The sequence below is a fragment of the Notamacropus eugenii genome, chromosome 5, assembly GCF_028372415.1.
Source record: "Notamacropus eugenii isolate mMacEug1 chromosome 5, mMacEug1.pri_v2, whole genome shotgun sequence".
NCBI lineage: Eukaryota > Metazoa > Chordata > Mammalia > Diprotodontia > Macropodidae > Notamacropus > Notamacropus eugenii.
In genome coordinates this window covers 425,308,288-425,324,803 of record NC_092876.1, presented here as the reverse complement: position 1 = coordinate 425,324,803, position 16,516 = coordinate 425,308,288, and the positions used below count along the sequence as shown (strand labels likewise).

Genomic DNA, 16,516 nt, shown 5'->3' with positions numbered 1-16,516 from the left:
GTGACAAAAATCTAGGAAAATTTCATTTGCAAATCAGACCCCCCCCCTCACCCTTGTTAAATCAAAATCACACTGGCTTTACATAACAGAGGATAATTCAAGGCAGTCCATACTTCAACTACATTAACGCAACGAAATTTTCTAAGTACTTTATTGTTTCCACAATTTTTGAACGTTTCATGGATGAGCTGTGGAAAAATGTTACTTTCAAACAGCTTCCCTCATAATCCTGCTTAGTTTCTGGATCTTGGTTCTTGCAGACATATCAACATATTTCTCTCCTATACGAACAATCATTCCTCCCATGATTGAAGGGTCAGTCTGAAAAGACAATCAGTTACATTAAAAATATAGAAAAATGTGCATTATCAGCCTTATTCCACTGATCAACTAAAATAATGGTTCTGGAAGCACTTTGAGAAGAATTAAATGCAAATGTGAAACAACATCCAAAAAAATAGATTATTACCAGGATAAAGCAATAATTTACCTGGAAAAATATGTAACTCTTTATATGGAGACTTAAGAACATTTGGTTTTGAAAGAAAACTAAGTTTTTTACAAACATGATATAGTTAAATACATCAACATACGTATTTTATGTGATTTTTAAATTGATTTTTAATGAATTTTTCTGTACCATTTTTGTCAGCTTCATTCAACTGGCTTGAGGGAAAAAAATGACAAGTTAAAACCTACCTTAACCTCCATTTTCAGGACTTGACCTTTCTTTAGGAAGCTGTTCAGGACTGTTTTTAATTCTGAAAGAGTTGCATCATCTAAAGCCTAAGATGGATGAAACAAAAGAAAACATTTTATTAAAAAAAAAAATCAGACAAATCAAAATGGAAATGAAAATTAGAATTCTATAATCTTAAAATACAGCAAGAGTCAAAGAGAAAAAAAAGTATAATTTTATAATCATCAAAACTTGCAACAACAGCAACATGATCCAAATGTTCTACAGTGTAGATAGACTGCTGCACAACTGACTGTTAGATACTTTATTAACGCTCACTGTTGCATAGGAAACGTTAAAGAGAAGGGCCCAGCCACTAAACCACAAAAAGTTAGTTTCCAAATTCACATACATGTGAATTAATTTAGAATCTACAAATGTAAATAAACTCATCTATTGCTACTCATGAAGAGGCGGCATACATCCATGCTACACCCAATGGATGGAGAGCTAACCTGTCCTGGTAAGGAAATACTGCTCAGTAGAGAGGCAAAGAATACGATGGGAGTGTAGTATATGTCAGACAAAGCTCTTCTGTCAGAAGACTTAGTAGTATGGGAAGGGGGTGGTGGGGGAGGGGAAGGTGCAGCGATCAAGGAAATAACTGAAGCCATAGTAGCATCATCAGGATTATAGCCCAAGAGCTGGATGGCACTTGGAGGGCATCATGAGGAAGCAGAGCTCAGAGAGGTGAAGTGACTTGCCTAAGGGTTAGAGAGCTAATAAGATACTGAGGCAAAATCTGAACCCAGGTCTTCTTGAATTGAAGTCCAGCACTCTATTATACTAAACTCTCTCTTAAAAAAGCAACAATAAACCTTTTTTTGATCTATCAACTTTCTATTCTTTTTGGAGGTTAAAAAAAAAAAGCTGGGTTCACAATGCAACTCTGTTAAGAAAAAAATACCTTTTCCTATAATGACTTGTAGGGCAGCACAATCCATATAAGTGAATCAGTACAGCCTGAAAGTGTGTAAGGTCCCCTTTAATCAAGCTAAGAAAAGGCTTCATGGGCTCCAACCTAAAGGTATTTCCACCACATTATTGTGAATGTAAAAAATACTGTTTTTTGCGTGCCATTTACTAGTAATGGAAATTTATGCCTTATGCTACAGTGCTTTACATGCATTATCTTATCAGATCTTCACAGCAACCCTCCAAGGCAGATACCGCAAATATTAACCCAGTTTTACAGATGACACAATTGAGGCAGAGGTAAAATGATTTGTCCATAGCCACATAATCATAGGGTTGATGTGAAGACCCACAGATAATGTATGTACATCATCATGCAACCTTTGAAAGCATTATATGAATAAATCTTCCCGATTCACCTTCCAGCATTCAATCTGCGGCCACATTGCCTCTTTTCATGAACAAGTTTGAGCCTACTATGTTTCTATAGAAAAAACTTAAAAAGACTCCAACCACTTAAGAAACTAAATAAAAACGTTTCTTAAAATAAAAAAGTTAAGCTAAACCCCACAATATCAACATGCCACATACTTCCTACAACATCTTCATTGACAATCCATTACTTACAGATGCAGTAGTAACTGAGCACTGTACTTCTCCACGATGCACACTCATCATGGTAGAAAATGCTGAAATGACTCCCGGGGTGTTGTTTAAACGACCATTTTCAGCAAGCAATTCTATAAGAGATAAAGCATTGCAACGTGACTAATTTACCATGAGGAACAAATCACTTGAAAGCTTCATGTTAGCCTCAAGGGCAAAAGTTTTAAAACTATGAAAAATGCCATCATCAGGAGACCCAAAGAAAGAACACTGTACAAAGAACTAAGATCTACTCCATATTCTGATTTTCCTATTAGTTTCAATATCACCACAGTATTTAGACCATCTATATGTGAAACAGCATGACATACTCACTTTAATCAAAACATGGGCACTGGTTTTTTCAATTTGTGATTAGGATTTCTGATGAACTAAACATTATTTTCTGAACTCCACTGTAAACTAAATCTAACACATATGCAAGAGAGCTGGTTAGGGCCCGGAGTGGGGGGAAGGGAAGTCAAACAGGTTCTCTCTGAATATTAATGATCCACAAATCATCCTCCAAGAACTAATGCCCTAGAACATTTTGATCTTCAATTAGGAGAGGAGGGTTACAAAAATCTAATTCTTTAATGTTTAAAGGATTCTCTAGTGAAGAAAATCTGTTTGACCAAAATAGGAACTGAGCCTGTAATCTTAACTAGTTATTAAGCACTTTATCATATTTTTTATTACGATAATTTTAAATTGAAAAAGACTATACAAATACTTACTCATGAGGTTGGTTGTGATAGGGGAAAACTTCTCTTTTGCTATTACATCATTAAGGGCTTTCATTTTAACAGAACGTTTTATATGGGGATTCATAATAGAGTCAATCATTTTGGGATCCTTCATAAGTTTCTGAAAGCAAAACACAAATTTTGTTAACCATTTAGAGTATAAACACAGGGTCTTGTACTTCAATAATTATACTCTGCCTTTTAAGATGTCTGAACGGAACTATGACAACACTTAAAATCTTCTAAACAAAGATTATACTTTACTTTGAAAGATTTATGACTAAAAAGTGGGTGCTTTCTTTCTCGGAAAACATCCTCAGATTCTAATGGAGGTACCTCAATGGTCAAGGAGTAGCAGACAAATTTATAAAAATGAGACCATTCCTCAAATGTCAAATGGTCAAAGGACAGGAAGAGGCAGTTTTCGGATGAAGAAATCAAAGCTACCATGAAAAATGTTCTAAATCACTACTGATCAGAGTAATACAAATTTACTTCTTCATGACAGCAAAAGGAAAATGACAAATTGGGGATGTGGAAAAACAGGAACACTAATGCAATACTGGCAGAACTGTGAACTAGTCCACCCACTCTAGAGAACAATCTGGAATTATGTCTAAAAGGCTATAAAACTATGCATACCACTTGACCCAGCAATATCACTACTAGGTTTGTATCTGAAAGAGAACAGGACCTATATGTACAGAAATATTTAAAGCAGCTTTTTTTTGTGGTGGCAAAGAATTGGAAACTGAAGGTATGCCCATCAACTGGGGAATGGCTGAACAAAGTGTGGCATATGATTATGGTGGAACACGATTACGCTCTAAGAAATGTCTTGTATGAACTCACGCAAAGAGAAGTAAGCAGAGCAATGAGAACATTGTTACACAGTAGCAACAATGTTGTAACAATGATCAACTGTGAAGGACTTAGTTACTCTAATGGATACAAAGATCCAAGACAATTTTAAAGGCTTCCTGATAAAAAAGAATGCTATCCACACCCAGAGAGAACTGACGAGCTCTTCTGCATGTAGACTGAAGCATACTTTTTCATTTTCACTTTTCTTCCCTTTTTTTTCATCATGGCTAATATGGAAATGTTTTCTATGACTTTCCATGTGTTATTAGTATCATAATGCCTGCCTTTTTAATGGGTGAGACAATGGAGAGAGGTAAAGAATTTGGAATTCAGTTTTAAAATGGAATGTTAAAAAAAAAGGATATTAACCAGTCAAATAATGACATTAAAGAAGATGCACTTGAACATCAACCTCATTTCTCCTTTACAGTCAGCCACAACCCAAAGAACCAACAACTCTATTCCACTCTTTGGCTGATCCTGCCTCTTTATGTGGCTCTTCTCCCATTAAACGCGAGCTTCTTAGAACATGAGAGCAGGTGCTTTTACTTTCCTATTTGTATACCGAGTGCTGCTAAGCATTCTAAAGTTCTCTTAGGAAGCCTTAGAGGTTCAACTAAAAATTAAAAACTTTATCAAAGAATTGGAACATAAAATAAACCTAGAAAAATTACCAACAAAACCTAGTAGGAAAAGAGAGAAAAAAGGAAATTCCATCCAAAACAACTACAGAATATAAAAATATCTGGGAGAACAGTAACCAATAAACACAGAGGAATTATACAAATGCAACTAAAAACACTACAGAAATAAAGACAGACCTCAGTAATGTGATAAAAATAACAATATTACTTAAATTAATTTTTTAGTTAGTGCTATACCAAATTAATAAAGGTTTATTTTGTTACCTAGACAATGTAAGAAGAGTCTTATTTTGGAGAAATAAATGATCACCAATCTTGAGAGAAATAATAAAAAAAAGCAAAAAGGAGTTTAGCAGCACACCAGATTTCAAACTACAGTAACGATCAATTAACAAGCATTTATGAAGTGGCTATTATATGCTAAACACTCACTGGTGGATAGTGGGAGATACAAACACAAAGAATGAAACCATCCTTATATGCAGGGAGCTTATATTTGAAGGAGATAAAAGACACATAAATAAGCACATACAGAATAAATATGAAGTTCTTAAAGAAAAGACGGTTTGGGAGAGAGAGCATCGGCAGTTGAGGCTAAGTTGCTAAAGTTTTTTCTGTTATTCAGCATTCATTAAACACCCACTTGTGAGACCACAGAGATACAAAGCCAGCAATGAAATAATCCTTGCAATCTGTTGTGGGAAGGGAAAGCAGAATATGTATACAGCTGAATGAATATACTAATTAACTTCCAGAAGTCCACAGCACAAACAACAGGAAGGAGACAGAAAGAAAGGATGCAGGTAGAAGATGGCACTTAAACTATGCTTTTAGGAAGTCAGGGATTCTAAGAGGTGGAGGTAAAACCGTAATACTTCCTAATAATAACTAATAACTATGATATTGTTTCTTTACTATTTTACTGTTATTTAATGCTCCAGTAATTATAAAAGCTGCAAATTTTATCTTAGAACCTTCAGGTCTTTACATTTGCCCTTTGGCTCAATTCTCTTATATGATTACAGTAAGAAATCCTGGAAAGCAGTGCCTGGCTCATATTTCTATTTTCATTGCCATGCTGAATAAATCATAAGTATTTAAGAAATGCCTTTTCATTCAATTGTATCAATATAAGTTTCCATAGTTGGAAGAAAAATCCTTTCTTAAAGCTTCCCCTCTGTTTCTCTGTATTTTTGGATATTCAGTGTTAGTATTTACAACCTCCGTCCTGGATTCTTGCATAAATGTTACCATTTCCATTCAAAATGAGCACAACCTGCAAGACACTGATTAGCTACTAACCCACCACTGATTGCCTTCAAGAACATCTGGGTGAGATTTCCTTTTTATTCTGTTCTCAAAAAAAGTAGGGTCAATTAGCTACTAGGGGAAGGGTTCCTCATCTGACTGGAGTCTACACCACCACCAGTTGCCACCACTGCTGCCCAGCATCATGGATAGATTTCGGAGCACCTGTGACCTTGGAAGGGGAAAAATATGTCTTTTTTGTCCTATTTATTTTGTTTTAGTTTTCTTTGTACTCCTATTTATTTTACTTCATGCATTTAAAAACATTCTAAGATAGGATCCATAGATCAGCAAAACCATTCACCAAAAAAAAGGAATTTGTCAAAAGGTCACAAAATGGAGTTCTAAGAATTTCATTATGCTTCTTTAGCTTACGAAATAAAAAGCTTCTTTAGAAATGAGCACAGACACAACGAAAAAAATTGTAAAATTGAATCATTAATTGCATTTTATGTCTATTCAGTTTAAAAGACATTCTTTATCTTACTACTTAAAAAGAAACCAATTAGACAATCTTTTGGTTCATAAGATCATAAATGTGGAGCCACATCTACACTAACCTAATTTTACAAATAAACTCAGAGATGACTTGTTCAGTGGAAGAACTAGGATTTGAACCCAGGTCTGCTGACTCCAAATTCAGCAATTCTTTTCCCTGCATCACACTTCTGGTGTTAGTATAATCACAAAATTTCCCTTTGTAATTATGTCAAAATGTTTAGTTCATCCTCCATTTAGATGTCAACATGCAGGTCTGACCATGCCACCCCTTTATTCAATAAACTCCAAAGGCTCCCTACTACCTTCAGAATCACATATAAAATTCTGTTTGGTGTTCAAAGCCATTTATAACCCCTCCCTCCTCCACCTTCCCAGCATTCTTATACAATATGACACTTCCATTGACATGGGTCTCTTTGCTGTTCCTCCATCTCTTAATCCCAGGCATTTTCTCTAGCTGTCTTCCATGCCTGGAATGCCCTCTCCTCCACCGTACCTCCTAGCTTCCTGCAACTCCTTCACATTCCTGTTAAATGCCACCTTCTACAGGAAGCCTTTCCCAATCCTTCTAAACTCCATCGCCTTCCCTCTGTTGATTGTTCCCACTGGACTATGGACTCCTTGACAGCAGGGACTGTCTTTTACTTTTCTTTGTATCTCCAGAGTTTAGTACAGTACAAGGTACACAGTAAATGCTTAATAAATTATAACTGATTGATAAATGAAACTCTTTTATCTCCATATTGTGATCTTTTCTTGACTCTACGTAGCACTACCTATTTGAGAGTATCCCTCTCTAAAGTTCTTTTTTTTTGAGCTAGTTATTAAAACCTAAAGGAAAACAGAAACTAGGAAGGTCAGATATCTGTTACCTATCAACTGTTAAGTGTCAAACTCAGTAATTCAGTGAAAATTACTTAGGTTTTCTACATTTAGTCATATTACAAAGACTTTTACACTTTGTAATATTTTGGACAGCACTTTTTCTTCCTTTACCACTGGCTCCTTCTCAGTCTCCTCCTGCTAACCATGGGTGTCTCTGGAGGCTCTGTATTACCTTCTCCCTCTGTGTTACTTCATTTGGTGATCTCATAAGCTCCCATAGATTCAATTATTATCTCTATTCAGATGATTCGAAGATCTCTATGTTCAGCCCTAACTGCTCTTCTGATCTTCTGTCTCACATCTCTAACTGCCTATTGAACATCTTAAACTAGATAAACCAAGGGGATGCAATCCAAAACCAAACTCACTGTCTTTCAGTGGAAATTCCTCCCTCCTTCCTAACTTGCCTGTTACTATCAAGGGCACCACCAAAAGCCCCATCATCCCACCTCCCAACCTAGGTATCATCAATGACCCCTCGCTCAGTCGCCACATCCTTTTGATTATACCCTTGAAACATCTCTTGTTTGTGCCCCCTTCTTTCCTGACACTGCCAGCACTCTGGTGCAGGCCCTCATCTCCCATTCTTGTATTTTTCTAACAGCTTTTTGATTGACATCCCTGTCTCAAGTGCCTCCCTCGTCCACCTTCTACTCAGCTGTCAGTTAGATCAGGTATTAAATCCTCTATTTGGGTTTACAGCCGTTTAAGACCTGGCCCCTCCTTTTACCTTTCCATTTTTACACCCTAGTCCCATCCACATACTCTGCAATTCTGACACTGGCCTCCTGGTACTTTCTCCCACAAGGTAAAAAATCTCTCTCCTGACTGTGTAGTTTCCCTGGCCATCCCCCAAGGCTAGAGTTCTCTCTTCCCTCCTCATCTCCACCTCCTGCCTCCCCCTAAGTTTCAGCTAAAGTCTCACCTGTAAGAAGACTCCCCCATTCTTCCTTAATCTTGGAGTCATCCCTGTTGAGACTGTCTCCAATTTATCCTGTGTATATCTTGTCTTTATGTTAATTGTTTACATGTGGTCTCCCCATCAAACTATGAGCTTGAGAGCAGGGACTGTTTTGCCTTTTTGTTCTCAGCCCTTAGCACAGCACTTGGCACATGATAAGTTCTTATTAGCTTGATGACTTGTTTATTAATTTTTCTTTGCCTTATCCTCAACATAATTTCTGTAATCCCTACAGAGAGATTATTTATAGTTAATTTAAATATTTAGCTGCGAATTCTCTCTCTGACTTCCATACTCATTCTGGAAATGAAATTAAATATTAAGAAAAAACAAAATAAAGGCAGCAAAAAGAAGGTAACTTCTAAAACAGAATAAACCATAATGCATTCCAAATGCCAAAGGTTTCTGAATCATCTGCAAATTACAATTTAACTGGAAGAAAATACAAAATAACAGTTTAGCTGCAAATTAAGAACACAGAAAGACTACTTACTGTGACTCTGAGTAACTCCTTTTCTACCATGTCCAGCTTATTCTGCTTGGATGCAGCAGAATAAAGAGCAGTGGCATATCGACCTTCTAGACCATATACTTGAATTGGAGGCTTAAACAGAAATGAGGGAAGAAAATTATTCAAGATGGTTACTATTACCCAGAGTTACGGTTTTAGGTTTTGTTATGTATACCTTAAAGTAAAAGTTTAGGCAAGATTTAAAGAACTGACCTGAATTGATCAGCATTGTCACTAATTATGAATGTGGAAAAGTCAATGGACTTTTCTGGGCCTCATTTTCCTTATATAGAATATGAGAAAATCTGACTAGAAAATCCCTTTTACACCTTTAAAATGCTTTCATTCTGGGCTCTTTTATATTTGCTACTTCTAATAATACGGGTATATCCCCAAGGCCATAAATGACAGAAAATAAAGATCCAACTGTATAAAAACATTCCTAGTATTTGGCAATAGCAAAAATCTGGAAAAAATCTGGGTGCCCAAGGAATAGAACAGTTGAATAAATTTTGGCATACAAGTGTAATACTAATCAATTCTTTCATTTAATGTGTACAATGTGCAAGGCCACAAATGTACCAGGAGCAAGAATTCAAGATTCCAGCCCTGGAGAAGCTTATATTTTAATGGAGAGGATTGATATATGCATAAAGCAAATACTAGGTAATTTCAGAGTGAGCACCAATAACTGGGGAGATCAGGGTAAGCTTTACAAAGAAGTAGCCCGCTCCACTGAGTGCTAAAAGGCAAATGTGTTCCAGGTATAAAGAAGAATCTGTGTAAAATTATGAAAGATGGAATGTCAAGTTTGGGGGAGCAGCTGATAGTATAGCTTGACTGGAAAACAGACTATGTGAAGAAGAGTATTATGAAACAAGTTGGGAACGATAGATGGGAACCTGACTATAGTGAACATTAAACCAGTATCAGAAAGGCGCGGCTTCATGGACAATCTCTTTCCGTTTTACCTTTTGCTCTTGTTCATATATCTGAATATACTCATACTTGTTACCAAAGGCGAAAATAAAATATTTTGTTAAAAAAAAAAAGATTAGGAACAATCTACTCTAATATTTTCATTTTATAAATAAGAAAACTGGGACAAAAGAAGCCAGCCCTCATAGTACACAGAAGCAAGTTTATGAAATATACTTGAAAGCATAAATTTATATTATTCACAATATTGTTTTATAATCTTAATGGTATTATAAATATTATTTTTACAAAATTATCTTATGATATTATTTATAACAAAGTTTATGACATCATTCCACAAATTTTCCCTTTTATATAATGCTCACACACGTTGTCCAATTTAATTTATCTTTTGGTCACTTATTCTCAAATTAGTTTTTCATGATAAATCATAATATCCTATGACAATCAGTTGAAGTAGATGTTTAGTCTAGAAAAGGAAGCTAATTTTAAAGTAAAGAAGATCTAGATTCAGGACCTGCCTCTGAAACATATTGGCTGCGTGACCCCTCCAACACTACATGTTACAGAGGGAATTTCCAGGCAATAGAAAGGATATGAAAGGCTGTCATGTGCAAAAGGGAATATACTTTATCTGTTTTGCCCCAAAATAGAGAAATAGGAGCAAAGAGAAGAAATTACCAGGTAGCTTATTTATCTATTAAGGATAAAAGGAAATACATCTTAGTCATTAGAACTGTCTCAAAAGTGGAATGAGCTTCTCAGAAGGTGGTGGGAGGCCTTCATTCAAAGTCTGGATGACCACTTAGTGGAGAATGTTGTAGGGGGAATTCATTTTCAGTATGAGTTGGATCAGATGGATTCTGGGGTTCCTTCCAACGAGGGACTCTATAATTATCTGAATGTTAATAAATAATGGCAAAGCCTGGCAAATATTTAAAAAATTCAAGGGGGAATTTGCACAATAAAAATATGGACAGTAAAGAGATTTGTGCATGGAAATGTTACTGCAATAATATCGTTATTTAAAAATAAACATGAAAAACCCAGATGTTTTGACAGACAAATACTGAAAATCAAAATTTTGAAATAAGCTGTATTTGCTGAAAAACCGTTAGTGCCACCTATGAACAACTGCCATCATCTGGCAGAGTGACTTCCTTCTTCAAGAACATTACAGGTGATGAAGAGTCAATGTGTTGCGGACAGATCTAATCAATGTAACTCAGTGTACCACAGTGCAACCTAGTTAACAGTTACAAACTCTTGATTAGGGTCAAGGAGAGTCAAGTAATCAAATAAAACATACCCTGACGAGTTTAGCAAATGGTCTGCTCACTGAAGTGGTGAAGCGGCGTACCTTAAAAGACAAAAGAAATAAGGCAAAATGTTTACTTGACTTCTGTAAATCAAATTGTGGAAAAACTGAATACATTTACTGATGTCACTTTGAGGACAGAAAAATACAGTCCAATCTCCATTTTTTAGCAGCATTAAGTAACTTCTTTGTAAAGACTTTGCTGGTTCCCCAACTTCCTGATGTTTTTTTTGTCTCTAAACTATCTTGCAGTCAAGTGTGTATGCTGGTTGTCCCCCCAGAACACAAGCTACTTAAGGGCAGATATTCTTCCATTTCTGTTCTTGAATCCCCATGATCTATATATAGTAGGCACTTAATAAATGCTTGCTGACTTGTGAAGCACTCTAGGTAACACTAAAATTTCCTTCCTCCAACATCCAGCCAGGAAAGTGAAGATGTACATACAGAGAAACAGTAAGAGTTTGAAGAGTTTGAAGAATTATATATTTTAAACAATTTGAGGCTTTGGGATTCTTATTAACATTCTTTAGGTACTTTCTTGGACTCTGGTAGTCTGGTAAAAGCTATGAACTTCTCAGAATATAATTTGTTGCCTACGATCACAATTAAATACTAAATTATGACTAAAGGCCAGTGAAAATAAAGATGTCATTTTTTTTTTTCCCAACCAAATTCAAGGACCCCCTGAAATTGACCCCCATGGAATCTGGTAAGCATCCATGCCTACAACTTGGCCAAAGTGAATTTAATAAATAACTGGAGAAACTGAATGGCGCTGGAAGTGGTATTCTGAATACTAGATAAATCCTCTTGCTGAAGAATCTAAATGAGATTATGAACATAATGTGTACCAGTGTACCAATGGGCCTTGTTTCTAAGAAAACAATAACTGCCAATAGTGAAAAATAAGATCCTTAAACTACAGAGCAAAGATCTTTTTTTTAAAATTAATATATTCATTGATAGATTCTAAAACTAAACTAGAACTAAATTCCTCCAATAAATGTTACATGAAAGCTGGCTGTAGAATTTGGTATAATTCAACATTCAGCACCCATTGTACACAGTAAAAAGAGATTAAAAAGGTTTAATGAGGGCATAGTCTAGTATACAGGAACATAAAAACGAGGCAAATTAATACTTAAATGCATAAGAGATAGAAAATTAAGATGCAGGTTTCTATGATTAAGGAGGATATCTGGGGAAAAAATGGCATTTGAGTTGATCCAAAAAAACTCAGCAGTTGTATGTATAAAAAGGAGGGGAAAGGGGAAAGTATTTAAGGCATAAGAAAAGGGGTAAGCAGAGAGAAAACATAGTATGTGGCAAATATACATATAGCATGTATAATGGCAAGTAGTAAGTAGTGTGGTTGAAGCTTAGAGATTGTGGAGGGAAAGAGAATGCGAAGATTGAAAAATAAAGTGGGTAGATCAGAGGCCCTGAATGTCTGGCTGAGGGATTTAAAACCATGTAGTGGAAACAGAGAACCATTGAAGGATTTTTAATCCAAGAATTAATATAACCAGATCTTATTACCAAGGATAAGGAAGATTATTTGGGCAATGGTATGAAGGATGAGCTGGAGAGAGGAGTGGAGCCTTTAGCAAAACTGTGAAGACTATTCAAACAGTTCTTGTAGATGGTAATGAGGCTGTGTGCTAAGGTGGGATAGCAAAGGAAAGCAAGCAGAAAGAAGCTGTAGTGACAGAATCAACAAGACTTGCTAATCAATAAATTAACAACATTTGGTAAAGGTTTACTGTGTACAAGGCACTTCTCAGGGAGCTCATATTTTTCCATCAGGAAAGACAATTACGTGCATAGAACAGTTAGCTGCAAGGAAAGACTAATGGATGCAAAGGCAAAGAGAGAAGGACTGGGAATTCACGCAGATTCCAAGTGGATAAGCTGGTAGTGAGACTGACAGAAAAATTAACAAAAAAAAAGCCAACCCAATGAATGTTAAGTATTACAAAGGAACAAGAACCAAAAAACTAAATGAAAAAGGGAGTAAGATAATAAATTCTATAGATTCCTCAGAGATCACAGAACAAAAGCAAGAAACTCAAAATGACTGGGAAAAAAGTAACCCAAAGAAAGGTAAATTAAAATTAAGATACCCTAGGTAGCACAGTGGACAGAATCTTGGACCTGGAGTCAGAATTCCAATTAGACCTCAGATATACACTTACTAGTTGTAACCCTGGGCAAGTCACTTAACCTGCTTGCCTCAGTTTCTTCATCTGTAAAATGGGGAAGATAACAATCGCACCAACCTCCCAGGAGAGTGGCCAAAATAAAATGTGATATTTCAAACACACAATATAAACAACAGCTATTATTATCTTTTGCATGGCTATACGCATATATTCTCTTTATACATTATATATGTATATATAATCTATACACAATGAATGTATGCGTTCATATACACATGAGCATATCTACATAGATTGTGTATATATGCATACAAATATGTACTTATATATTAATTGTTACTATTTATTAAGCATTACTACATAATATACAGAAATATAATATTCTATTACACCATATACTCATACAATTAATAGAAGTACATCCTTGTTCAGCATACATTAAGATATACATACATACTCCGTGTGTACACACACACACTTATACAGGACTTGTCTTTCCCCGTCGGATGTTAGAATGTAAGCTCTTTGCATGTAGGGAGGGATTGTTTCATTCTTGGTATTTTTTATCTCCAATGCCCAGTCTCTCACCGAGTGAGAGGCAGAGCCACGAAAACTGTGAGAAAAATGAGTAAGTATACTGGAGGAAAAAGTGAGGGGCAGCGTCCAACACTTTAGTGAAGAAGGAGGAGAATTGAGGGGAAAAGAGGATTTGTAAATGAAAGAGAAGCTAGGGCTAGAGCACGGTGGAGTGCAGGGTGCTGGACGGAAGAGTCAAGCACAAGACCCGGGTTCAAATCTGCCTTTGCTGGGTGACCCCCGGGCAACCTTTCCAGGCCTGTTTCCTGCTCGTCGGTAAAACGAGGCCTCCAAGGTTCCTTCCAATGCCGGAGGCCGGACTGGACGGGAGAGGGGGGAGAAGAAAGAACCATTGGTAAAACCAGCAACCGCCCCCCCCCCAAGGAAGTCATCTCCTCCGCCGGGGCCTAGGGCAGGGGGCAGAGCAGCGTCCTTTCCCAACTACTAAGCCCCGGGCCGTCCGGTGCTTGGCGGGCAGCCCCCAAGGTCACCGCCCCGTCAGGCCTCTCCGGGACCCCCAGCTTCGGGCCCCAGGGGCGCCGGAGCCGGTGAAGGAGGAGAGCAGGACAAGGAGGGCGCCGAGGCCTCGCGCTCCCCGAGGACGACCCCTCCTCTCCAGCCAAGGAGAAGCGGGAGACGGCGGGGATCAGGGGGCAGGGGGCCAGGCGGGGGCGACTGACAATTCCATGGGGATGGGGGGGGGTGTGTGTGTCCCGGCTAGAGGACTACTTCGTCACAGTCACCCCGAGGAGGAACCTCCTTCCTTTCCACCTCACCTGCTGGAACATCCCGGGCACACCGGGCGCCGCCATCTTCTCCTGTGGTGGCTGTAGGTCAAACCGGAGCTTGCAGCCAAGAGGAGGAAGTGACTTGAGACGCAGGCGCAGGACAACAATCCCCGCCTCTCAGCACGCCGCGGCGTGAGGCGGTTCTGACGTGACGCAAGGGCCGTGCGCTAGTGCTTCTTGGGAATTGTAGTTTCTCTAAGGTAGCCGGCCAAGACTCGACGAAAGGGCCTGCCGGGATTGAGGGGGCGGGGCGAGGCTGACTTGAGGCTGTTGTACACCGGAGCGCCTCTGAGGGGAGCAGTCGCTCTAAGAGGCCGCTGAAATTGACTTGTTTGTTGTTGCTGAATTTTCATTCTTGTCTCGCTATTGAAAATGGTGCAGTTTCAGCGTCTGCCACCAAAAACAATTTAATTAATATACGTTTGCGCTTACATTCCAGTGTCTAACGGGGAGGCTGGAGACAAGTGTGTGTGTGTGTGTGTGTGTGTGTGTGTGTATACACACAATGCAGGTGGGGGGGAACCTGTGGCCTCGAGGCCCAGGGGGGGCTCTCTAGGTCCTCAAGGGCGGCCCTTTGATGGAATCCAGACTTCACAGAACAAATCCCTTTAATAAAAGGATAAACTTGGGAATCCAGACTTCACAGAACCAATCCCTTTAATAAAAGGATAAGCTTGGATTCCATCAAAGGGCCACCCTTGAGGACTTAGAGGGCCACCTGGAGCCTCGAAGCCGCAGGTTCCCTGCCCCTGTATGTATGGATGTGTGTTTATGTATTTATAGATATACTTACAAATACCTCATTTGTTCCTGTGCACAAGTCTGTGACCTGGATGCGATTATTCCCATTTTGCAGTTGAGGAAACTGAGGCAAACAAGGACTTGCCCAGAATCACAAAACTAGCAAGTATCTGTGGTTGGATTTGAACTTAGGTGCGTCTACCCTAACTCCAGGAAACAATCCAGCTATATGACTGGACAAAACAGATACGATAAAAGGGTCAGTGGAGTCCAAAGAACCCGAATACAGTGAGACAGATTTTTATGTATTAAAAACAATCAAATAAGACCAATTAATTAAAAGAACACAAATAACCAAGGTACAAAATTGGGTAGTTTGATTTCTAATAGGAGGAAAGTTTAGGAACTTTCCAAGTTGGGAGGGGGAGAGAGAAGAGGCACAATTCCCTGCTAGTAGAAAAAAAAAAAGGTGTCCCACTCTCCCCAAGTTTCTCCTTTAATCAAAGGAATATGGAAACAATAACTAATTTGACCAGTTCAGGGTCAGTTTTCAGAAAAGACATGTGGATTACTTAAGATGTATAAGTGTGAGAAAACTCCTTGCATCAATCTTCCATTTCTGACTGGGTTTCTGGTCAGCATAACCTAGATCCTTAGTTAAGGGTCTCTAAGCAATAGCCCGGGTGGTTCAGATTCCTAGTCACACAGGAGTAGGTTCAAACAATGTTTACTTGCAATTCCCACAATTGAATAAAGTTTTCTCACAAGATAGAAATAGGACTAGACCCATAATTGACTAGAAAGGGAACTTAGCTAACTCTAAAATGGAGTCACAAGGTGGAGTCAGTGAGATTCATTCAATTCCCGCTCTCATAAGAATAAAGATTTCATTACTACCGTATAAGGAAATACTGGGTGAGAAAACTCATCAATGTAGGTGTGATCATTTGCTCAGAGATTTGTAGTTTTACAGTTGCCTAGCGAAATGAAATGGTCTGGTGATTTGCCTAGTATTTGACAAAGGCAGAAATTGAAACTGAGTCTTATTGACAAATGTGGACCTTGAGCCAAGAATTTATAATCTAAGCCAGAACCCAGAAGAGAGTACTGTAGATGTTTAATAAAGACTTGTGGAAGATTCACAATTAAGGAACTTGTGTTCCTTAAGATCAAGATTGTCTTTTGCCTTTCTTTGAATACTCAATACTTTAAAATAGTGCCTGGCACATATTTGGCTCTTAAGAAATGTTTATTGACTGACATATTGAAT

General features: G+C 38.0%; 1 protein-coding gene across 1 annotated transcript; it reads right to left on the bottom strand.

The window, feature by feature from the left end:
- Nucleotides 1-134: 134 nt before the first annotated feature.
- On the bottom strand, nt 135-14,730 carry ATP5PO (ATP synthase peripheral stalk subunit OSCP). Its single transcript, XM_072616870.1, has 7 exons — nt 14,494-14,730; nt 10,968-11,018; nt 8,702-8,812; nt 3,037-3,166; nt 2,282-2,394; nt 700-786; nt 135-321 (listed from the first exon to the last, which is right to left on the bottom strand). The coding sequence occupies exons 1-7, from the start codon at nt 14,527-14,529 to the stop codon at nt 208-210; spliced, it is 642 nt and encodes a 213-aa protein (XP_072472971.1). The 5' UTR covers nt 14,530-14,730; the 3' UTR covers nt 135-207.
- Nucleotides 14,731-16,516: the final 1,786 nt, after the last annotated feature.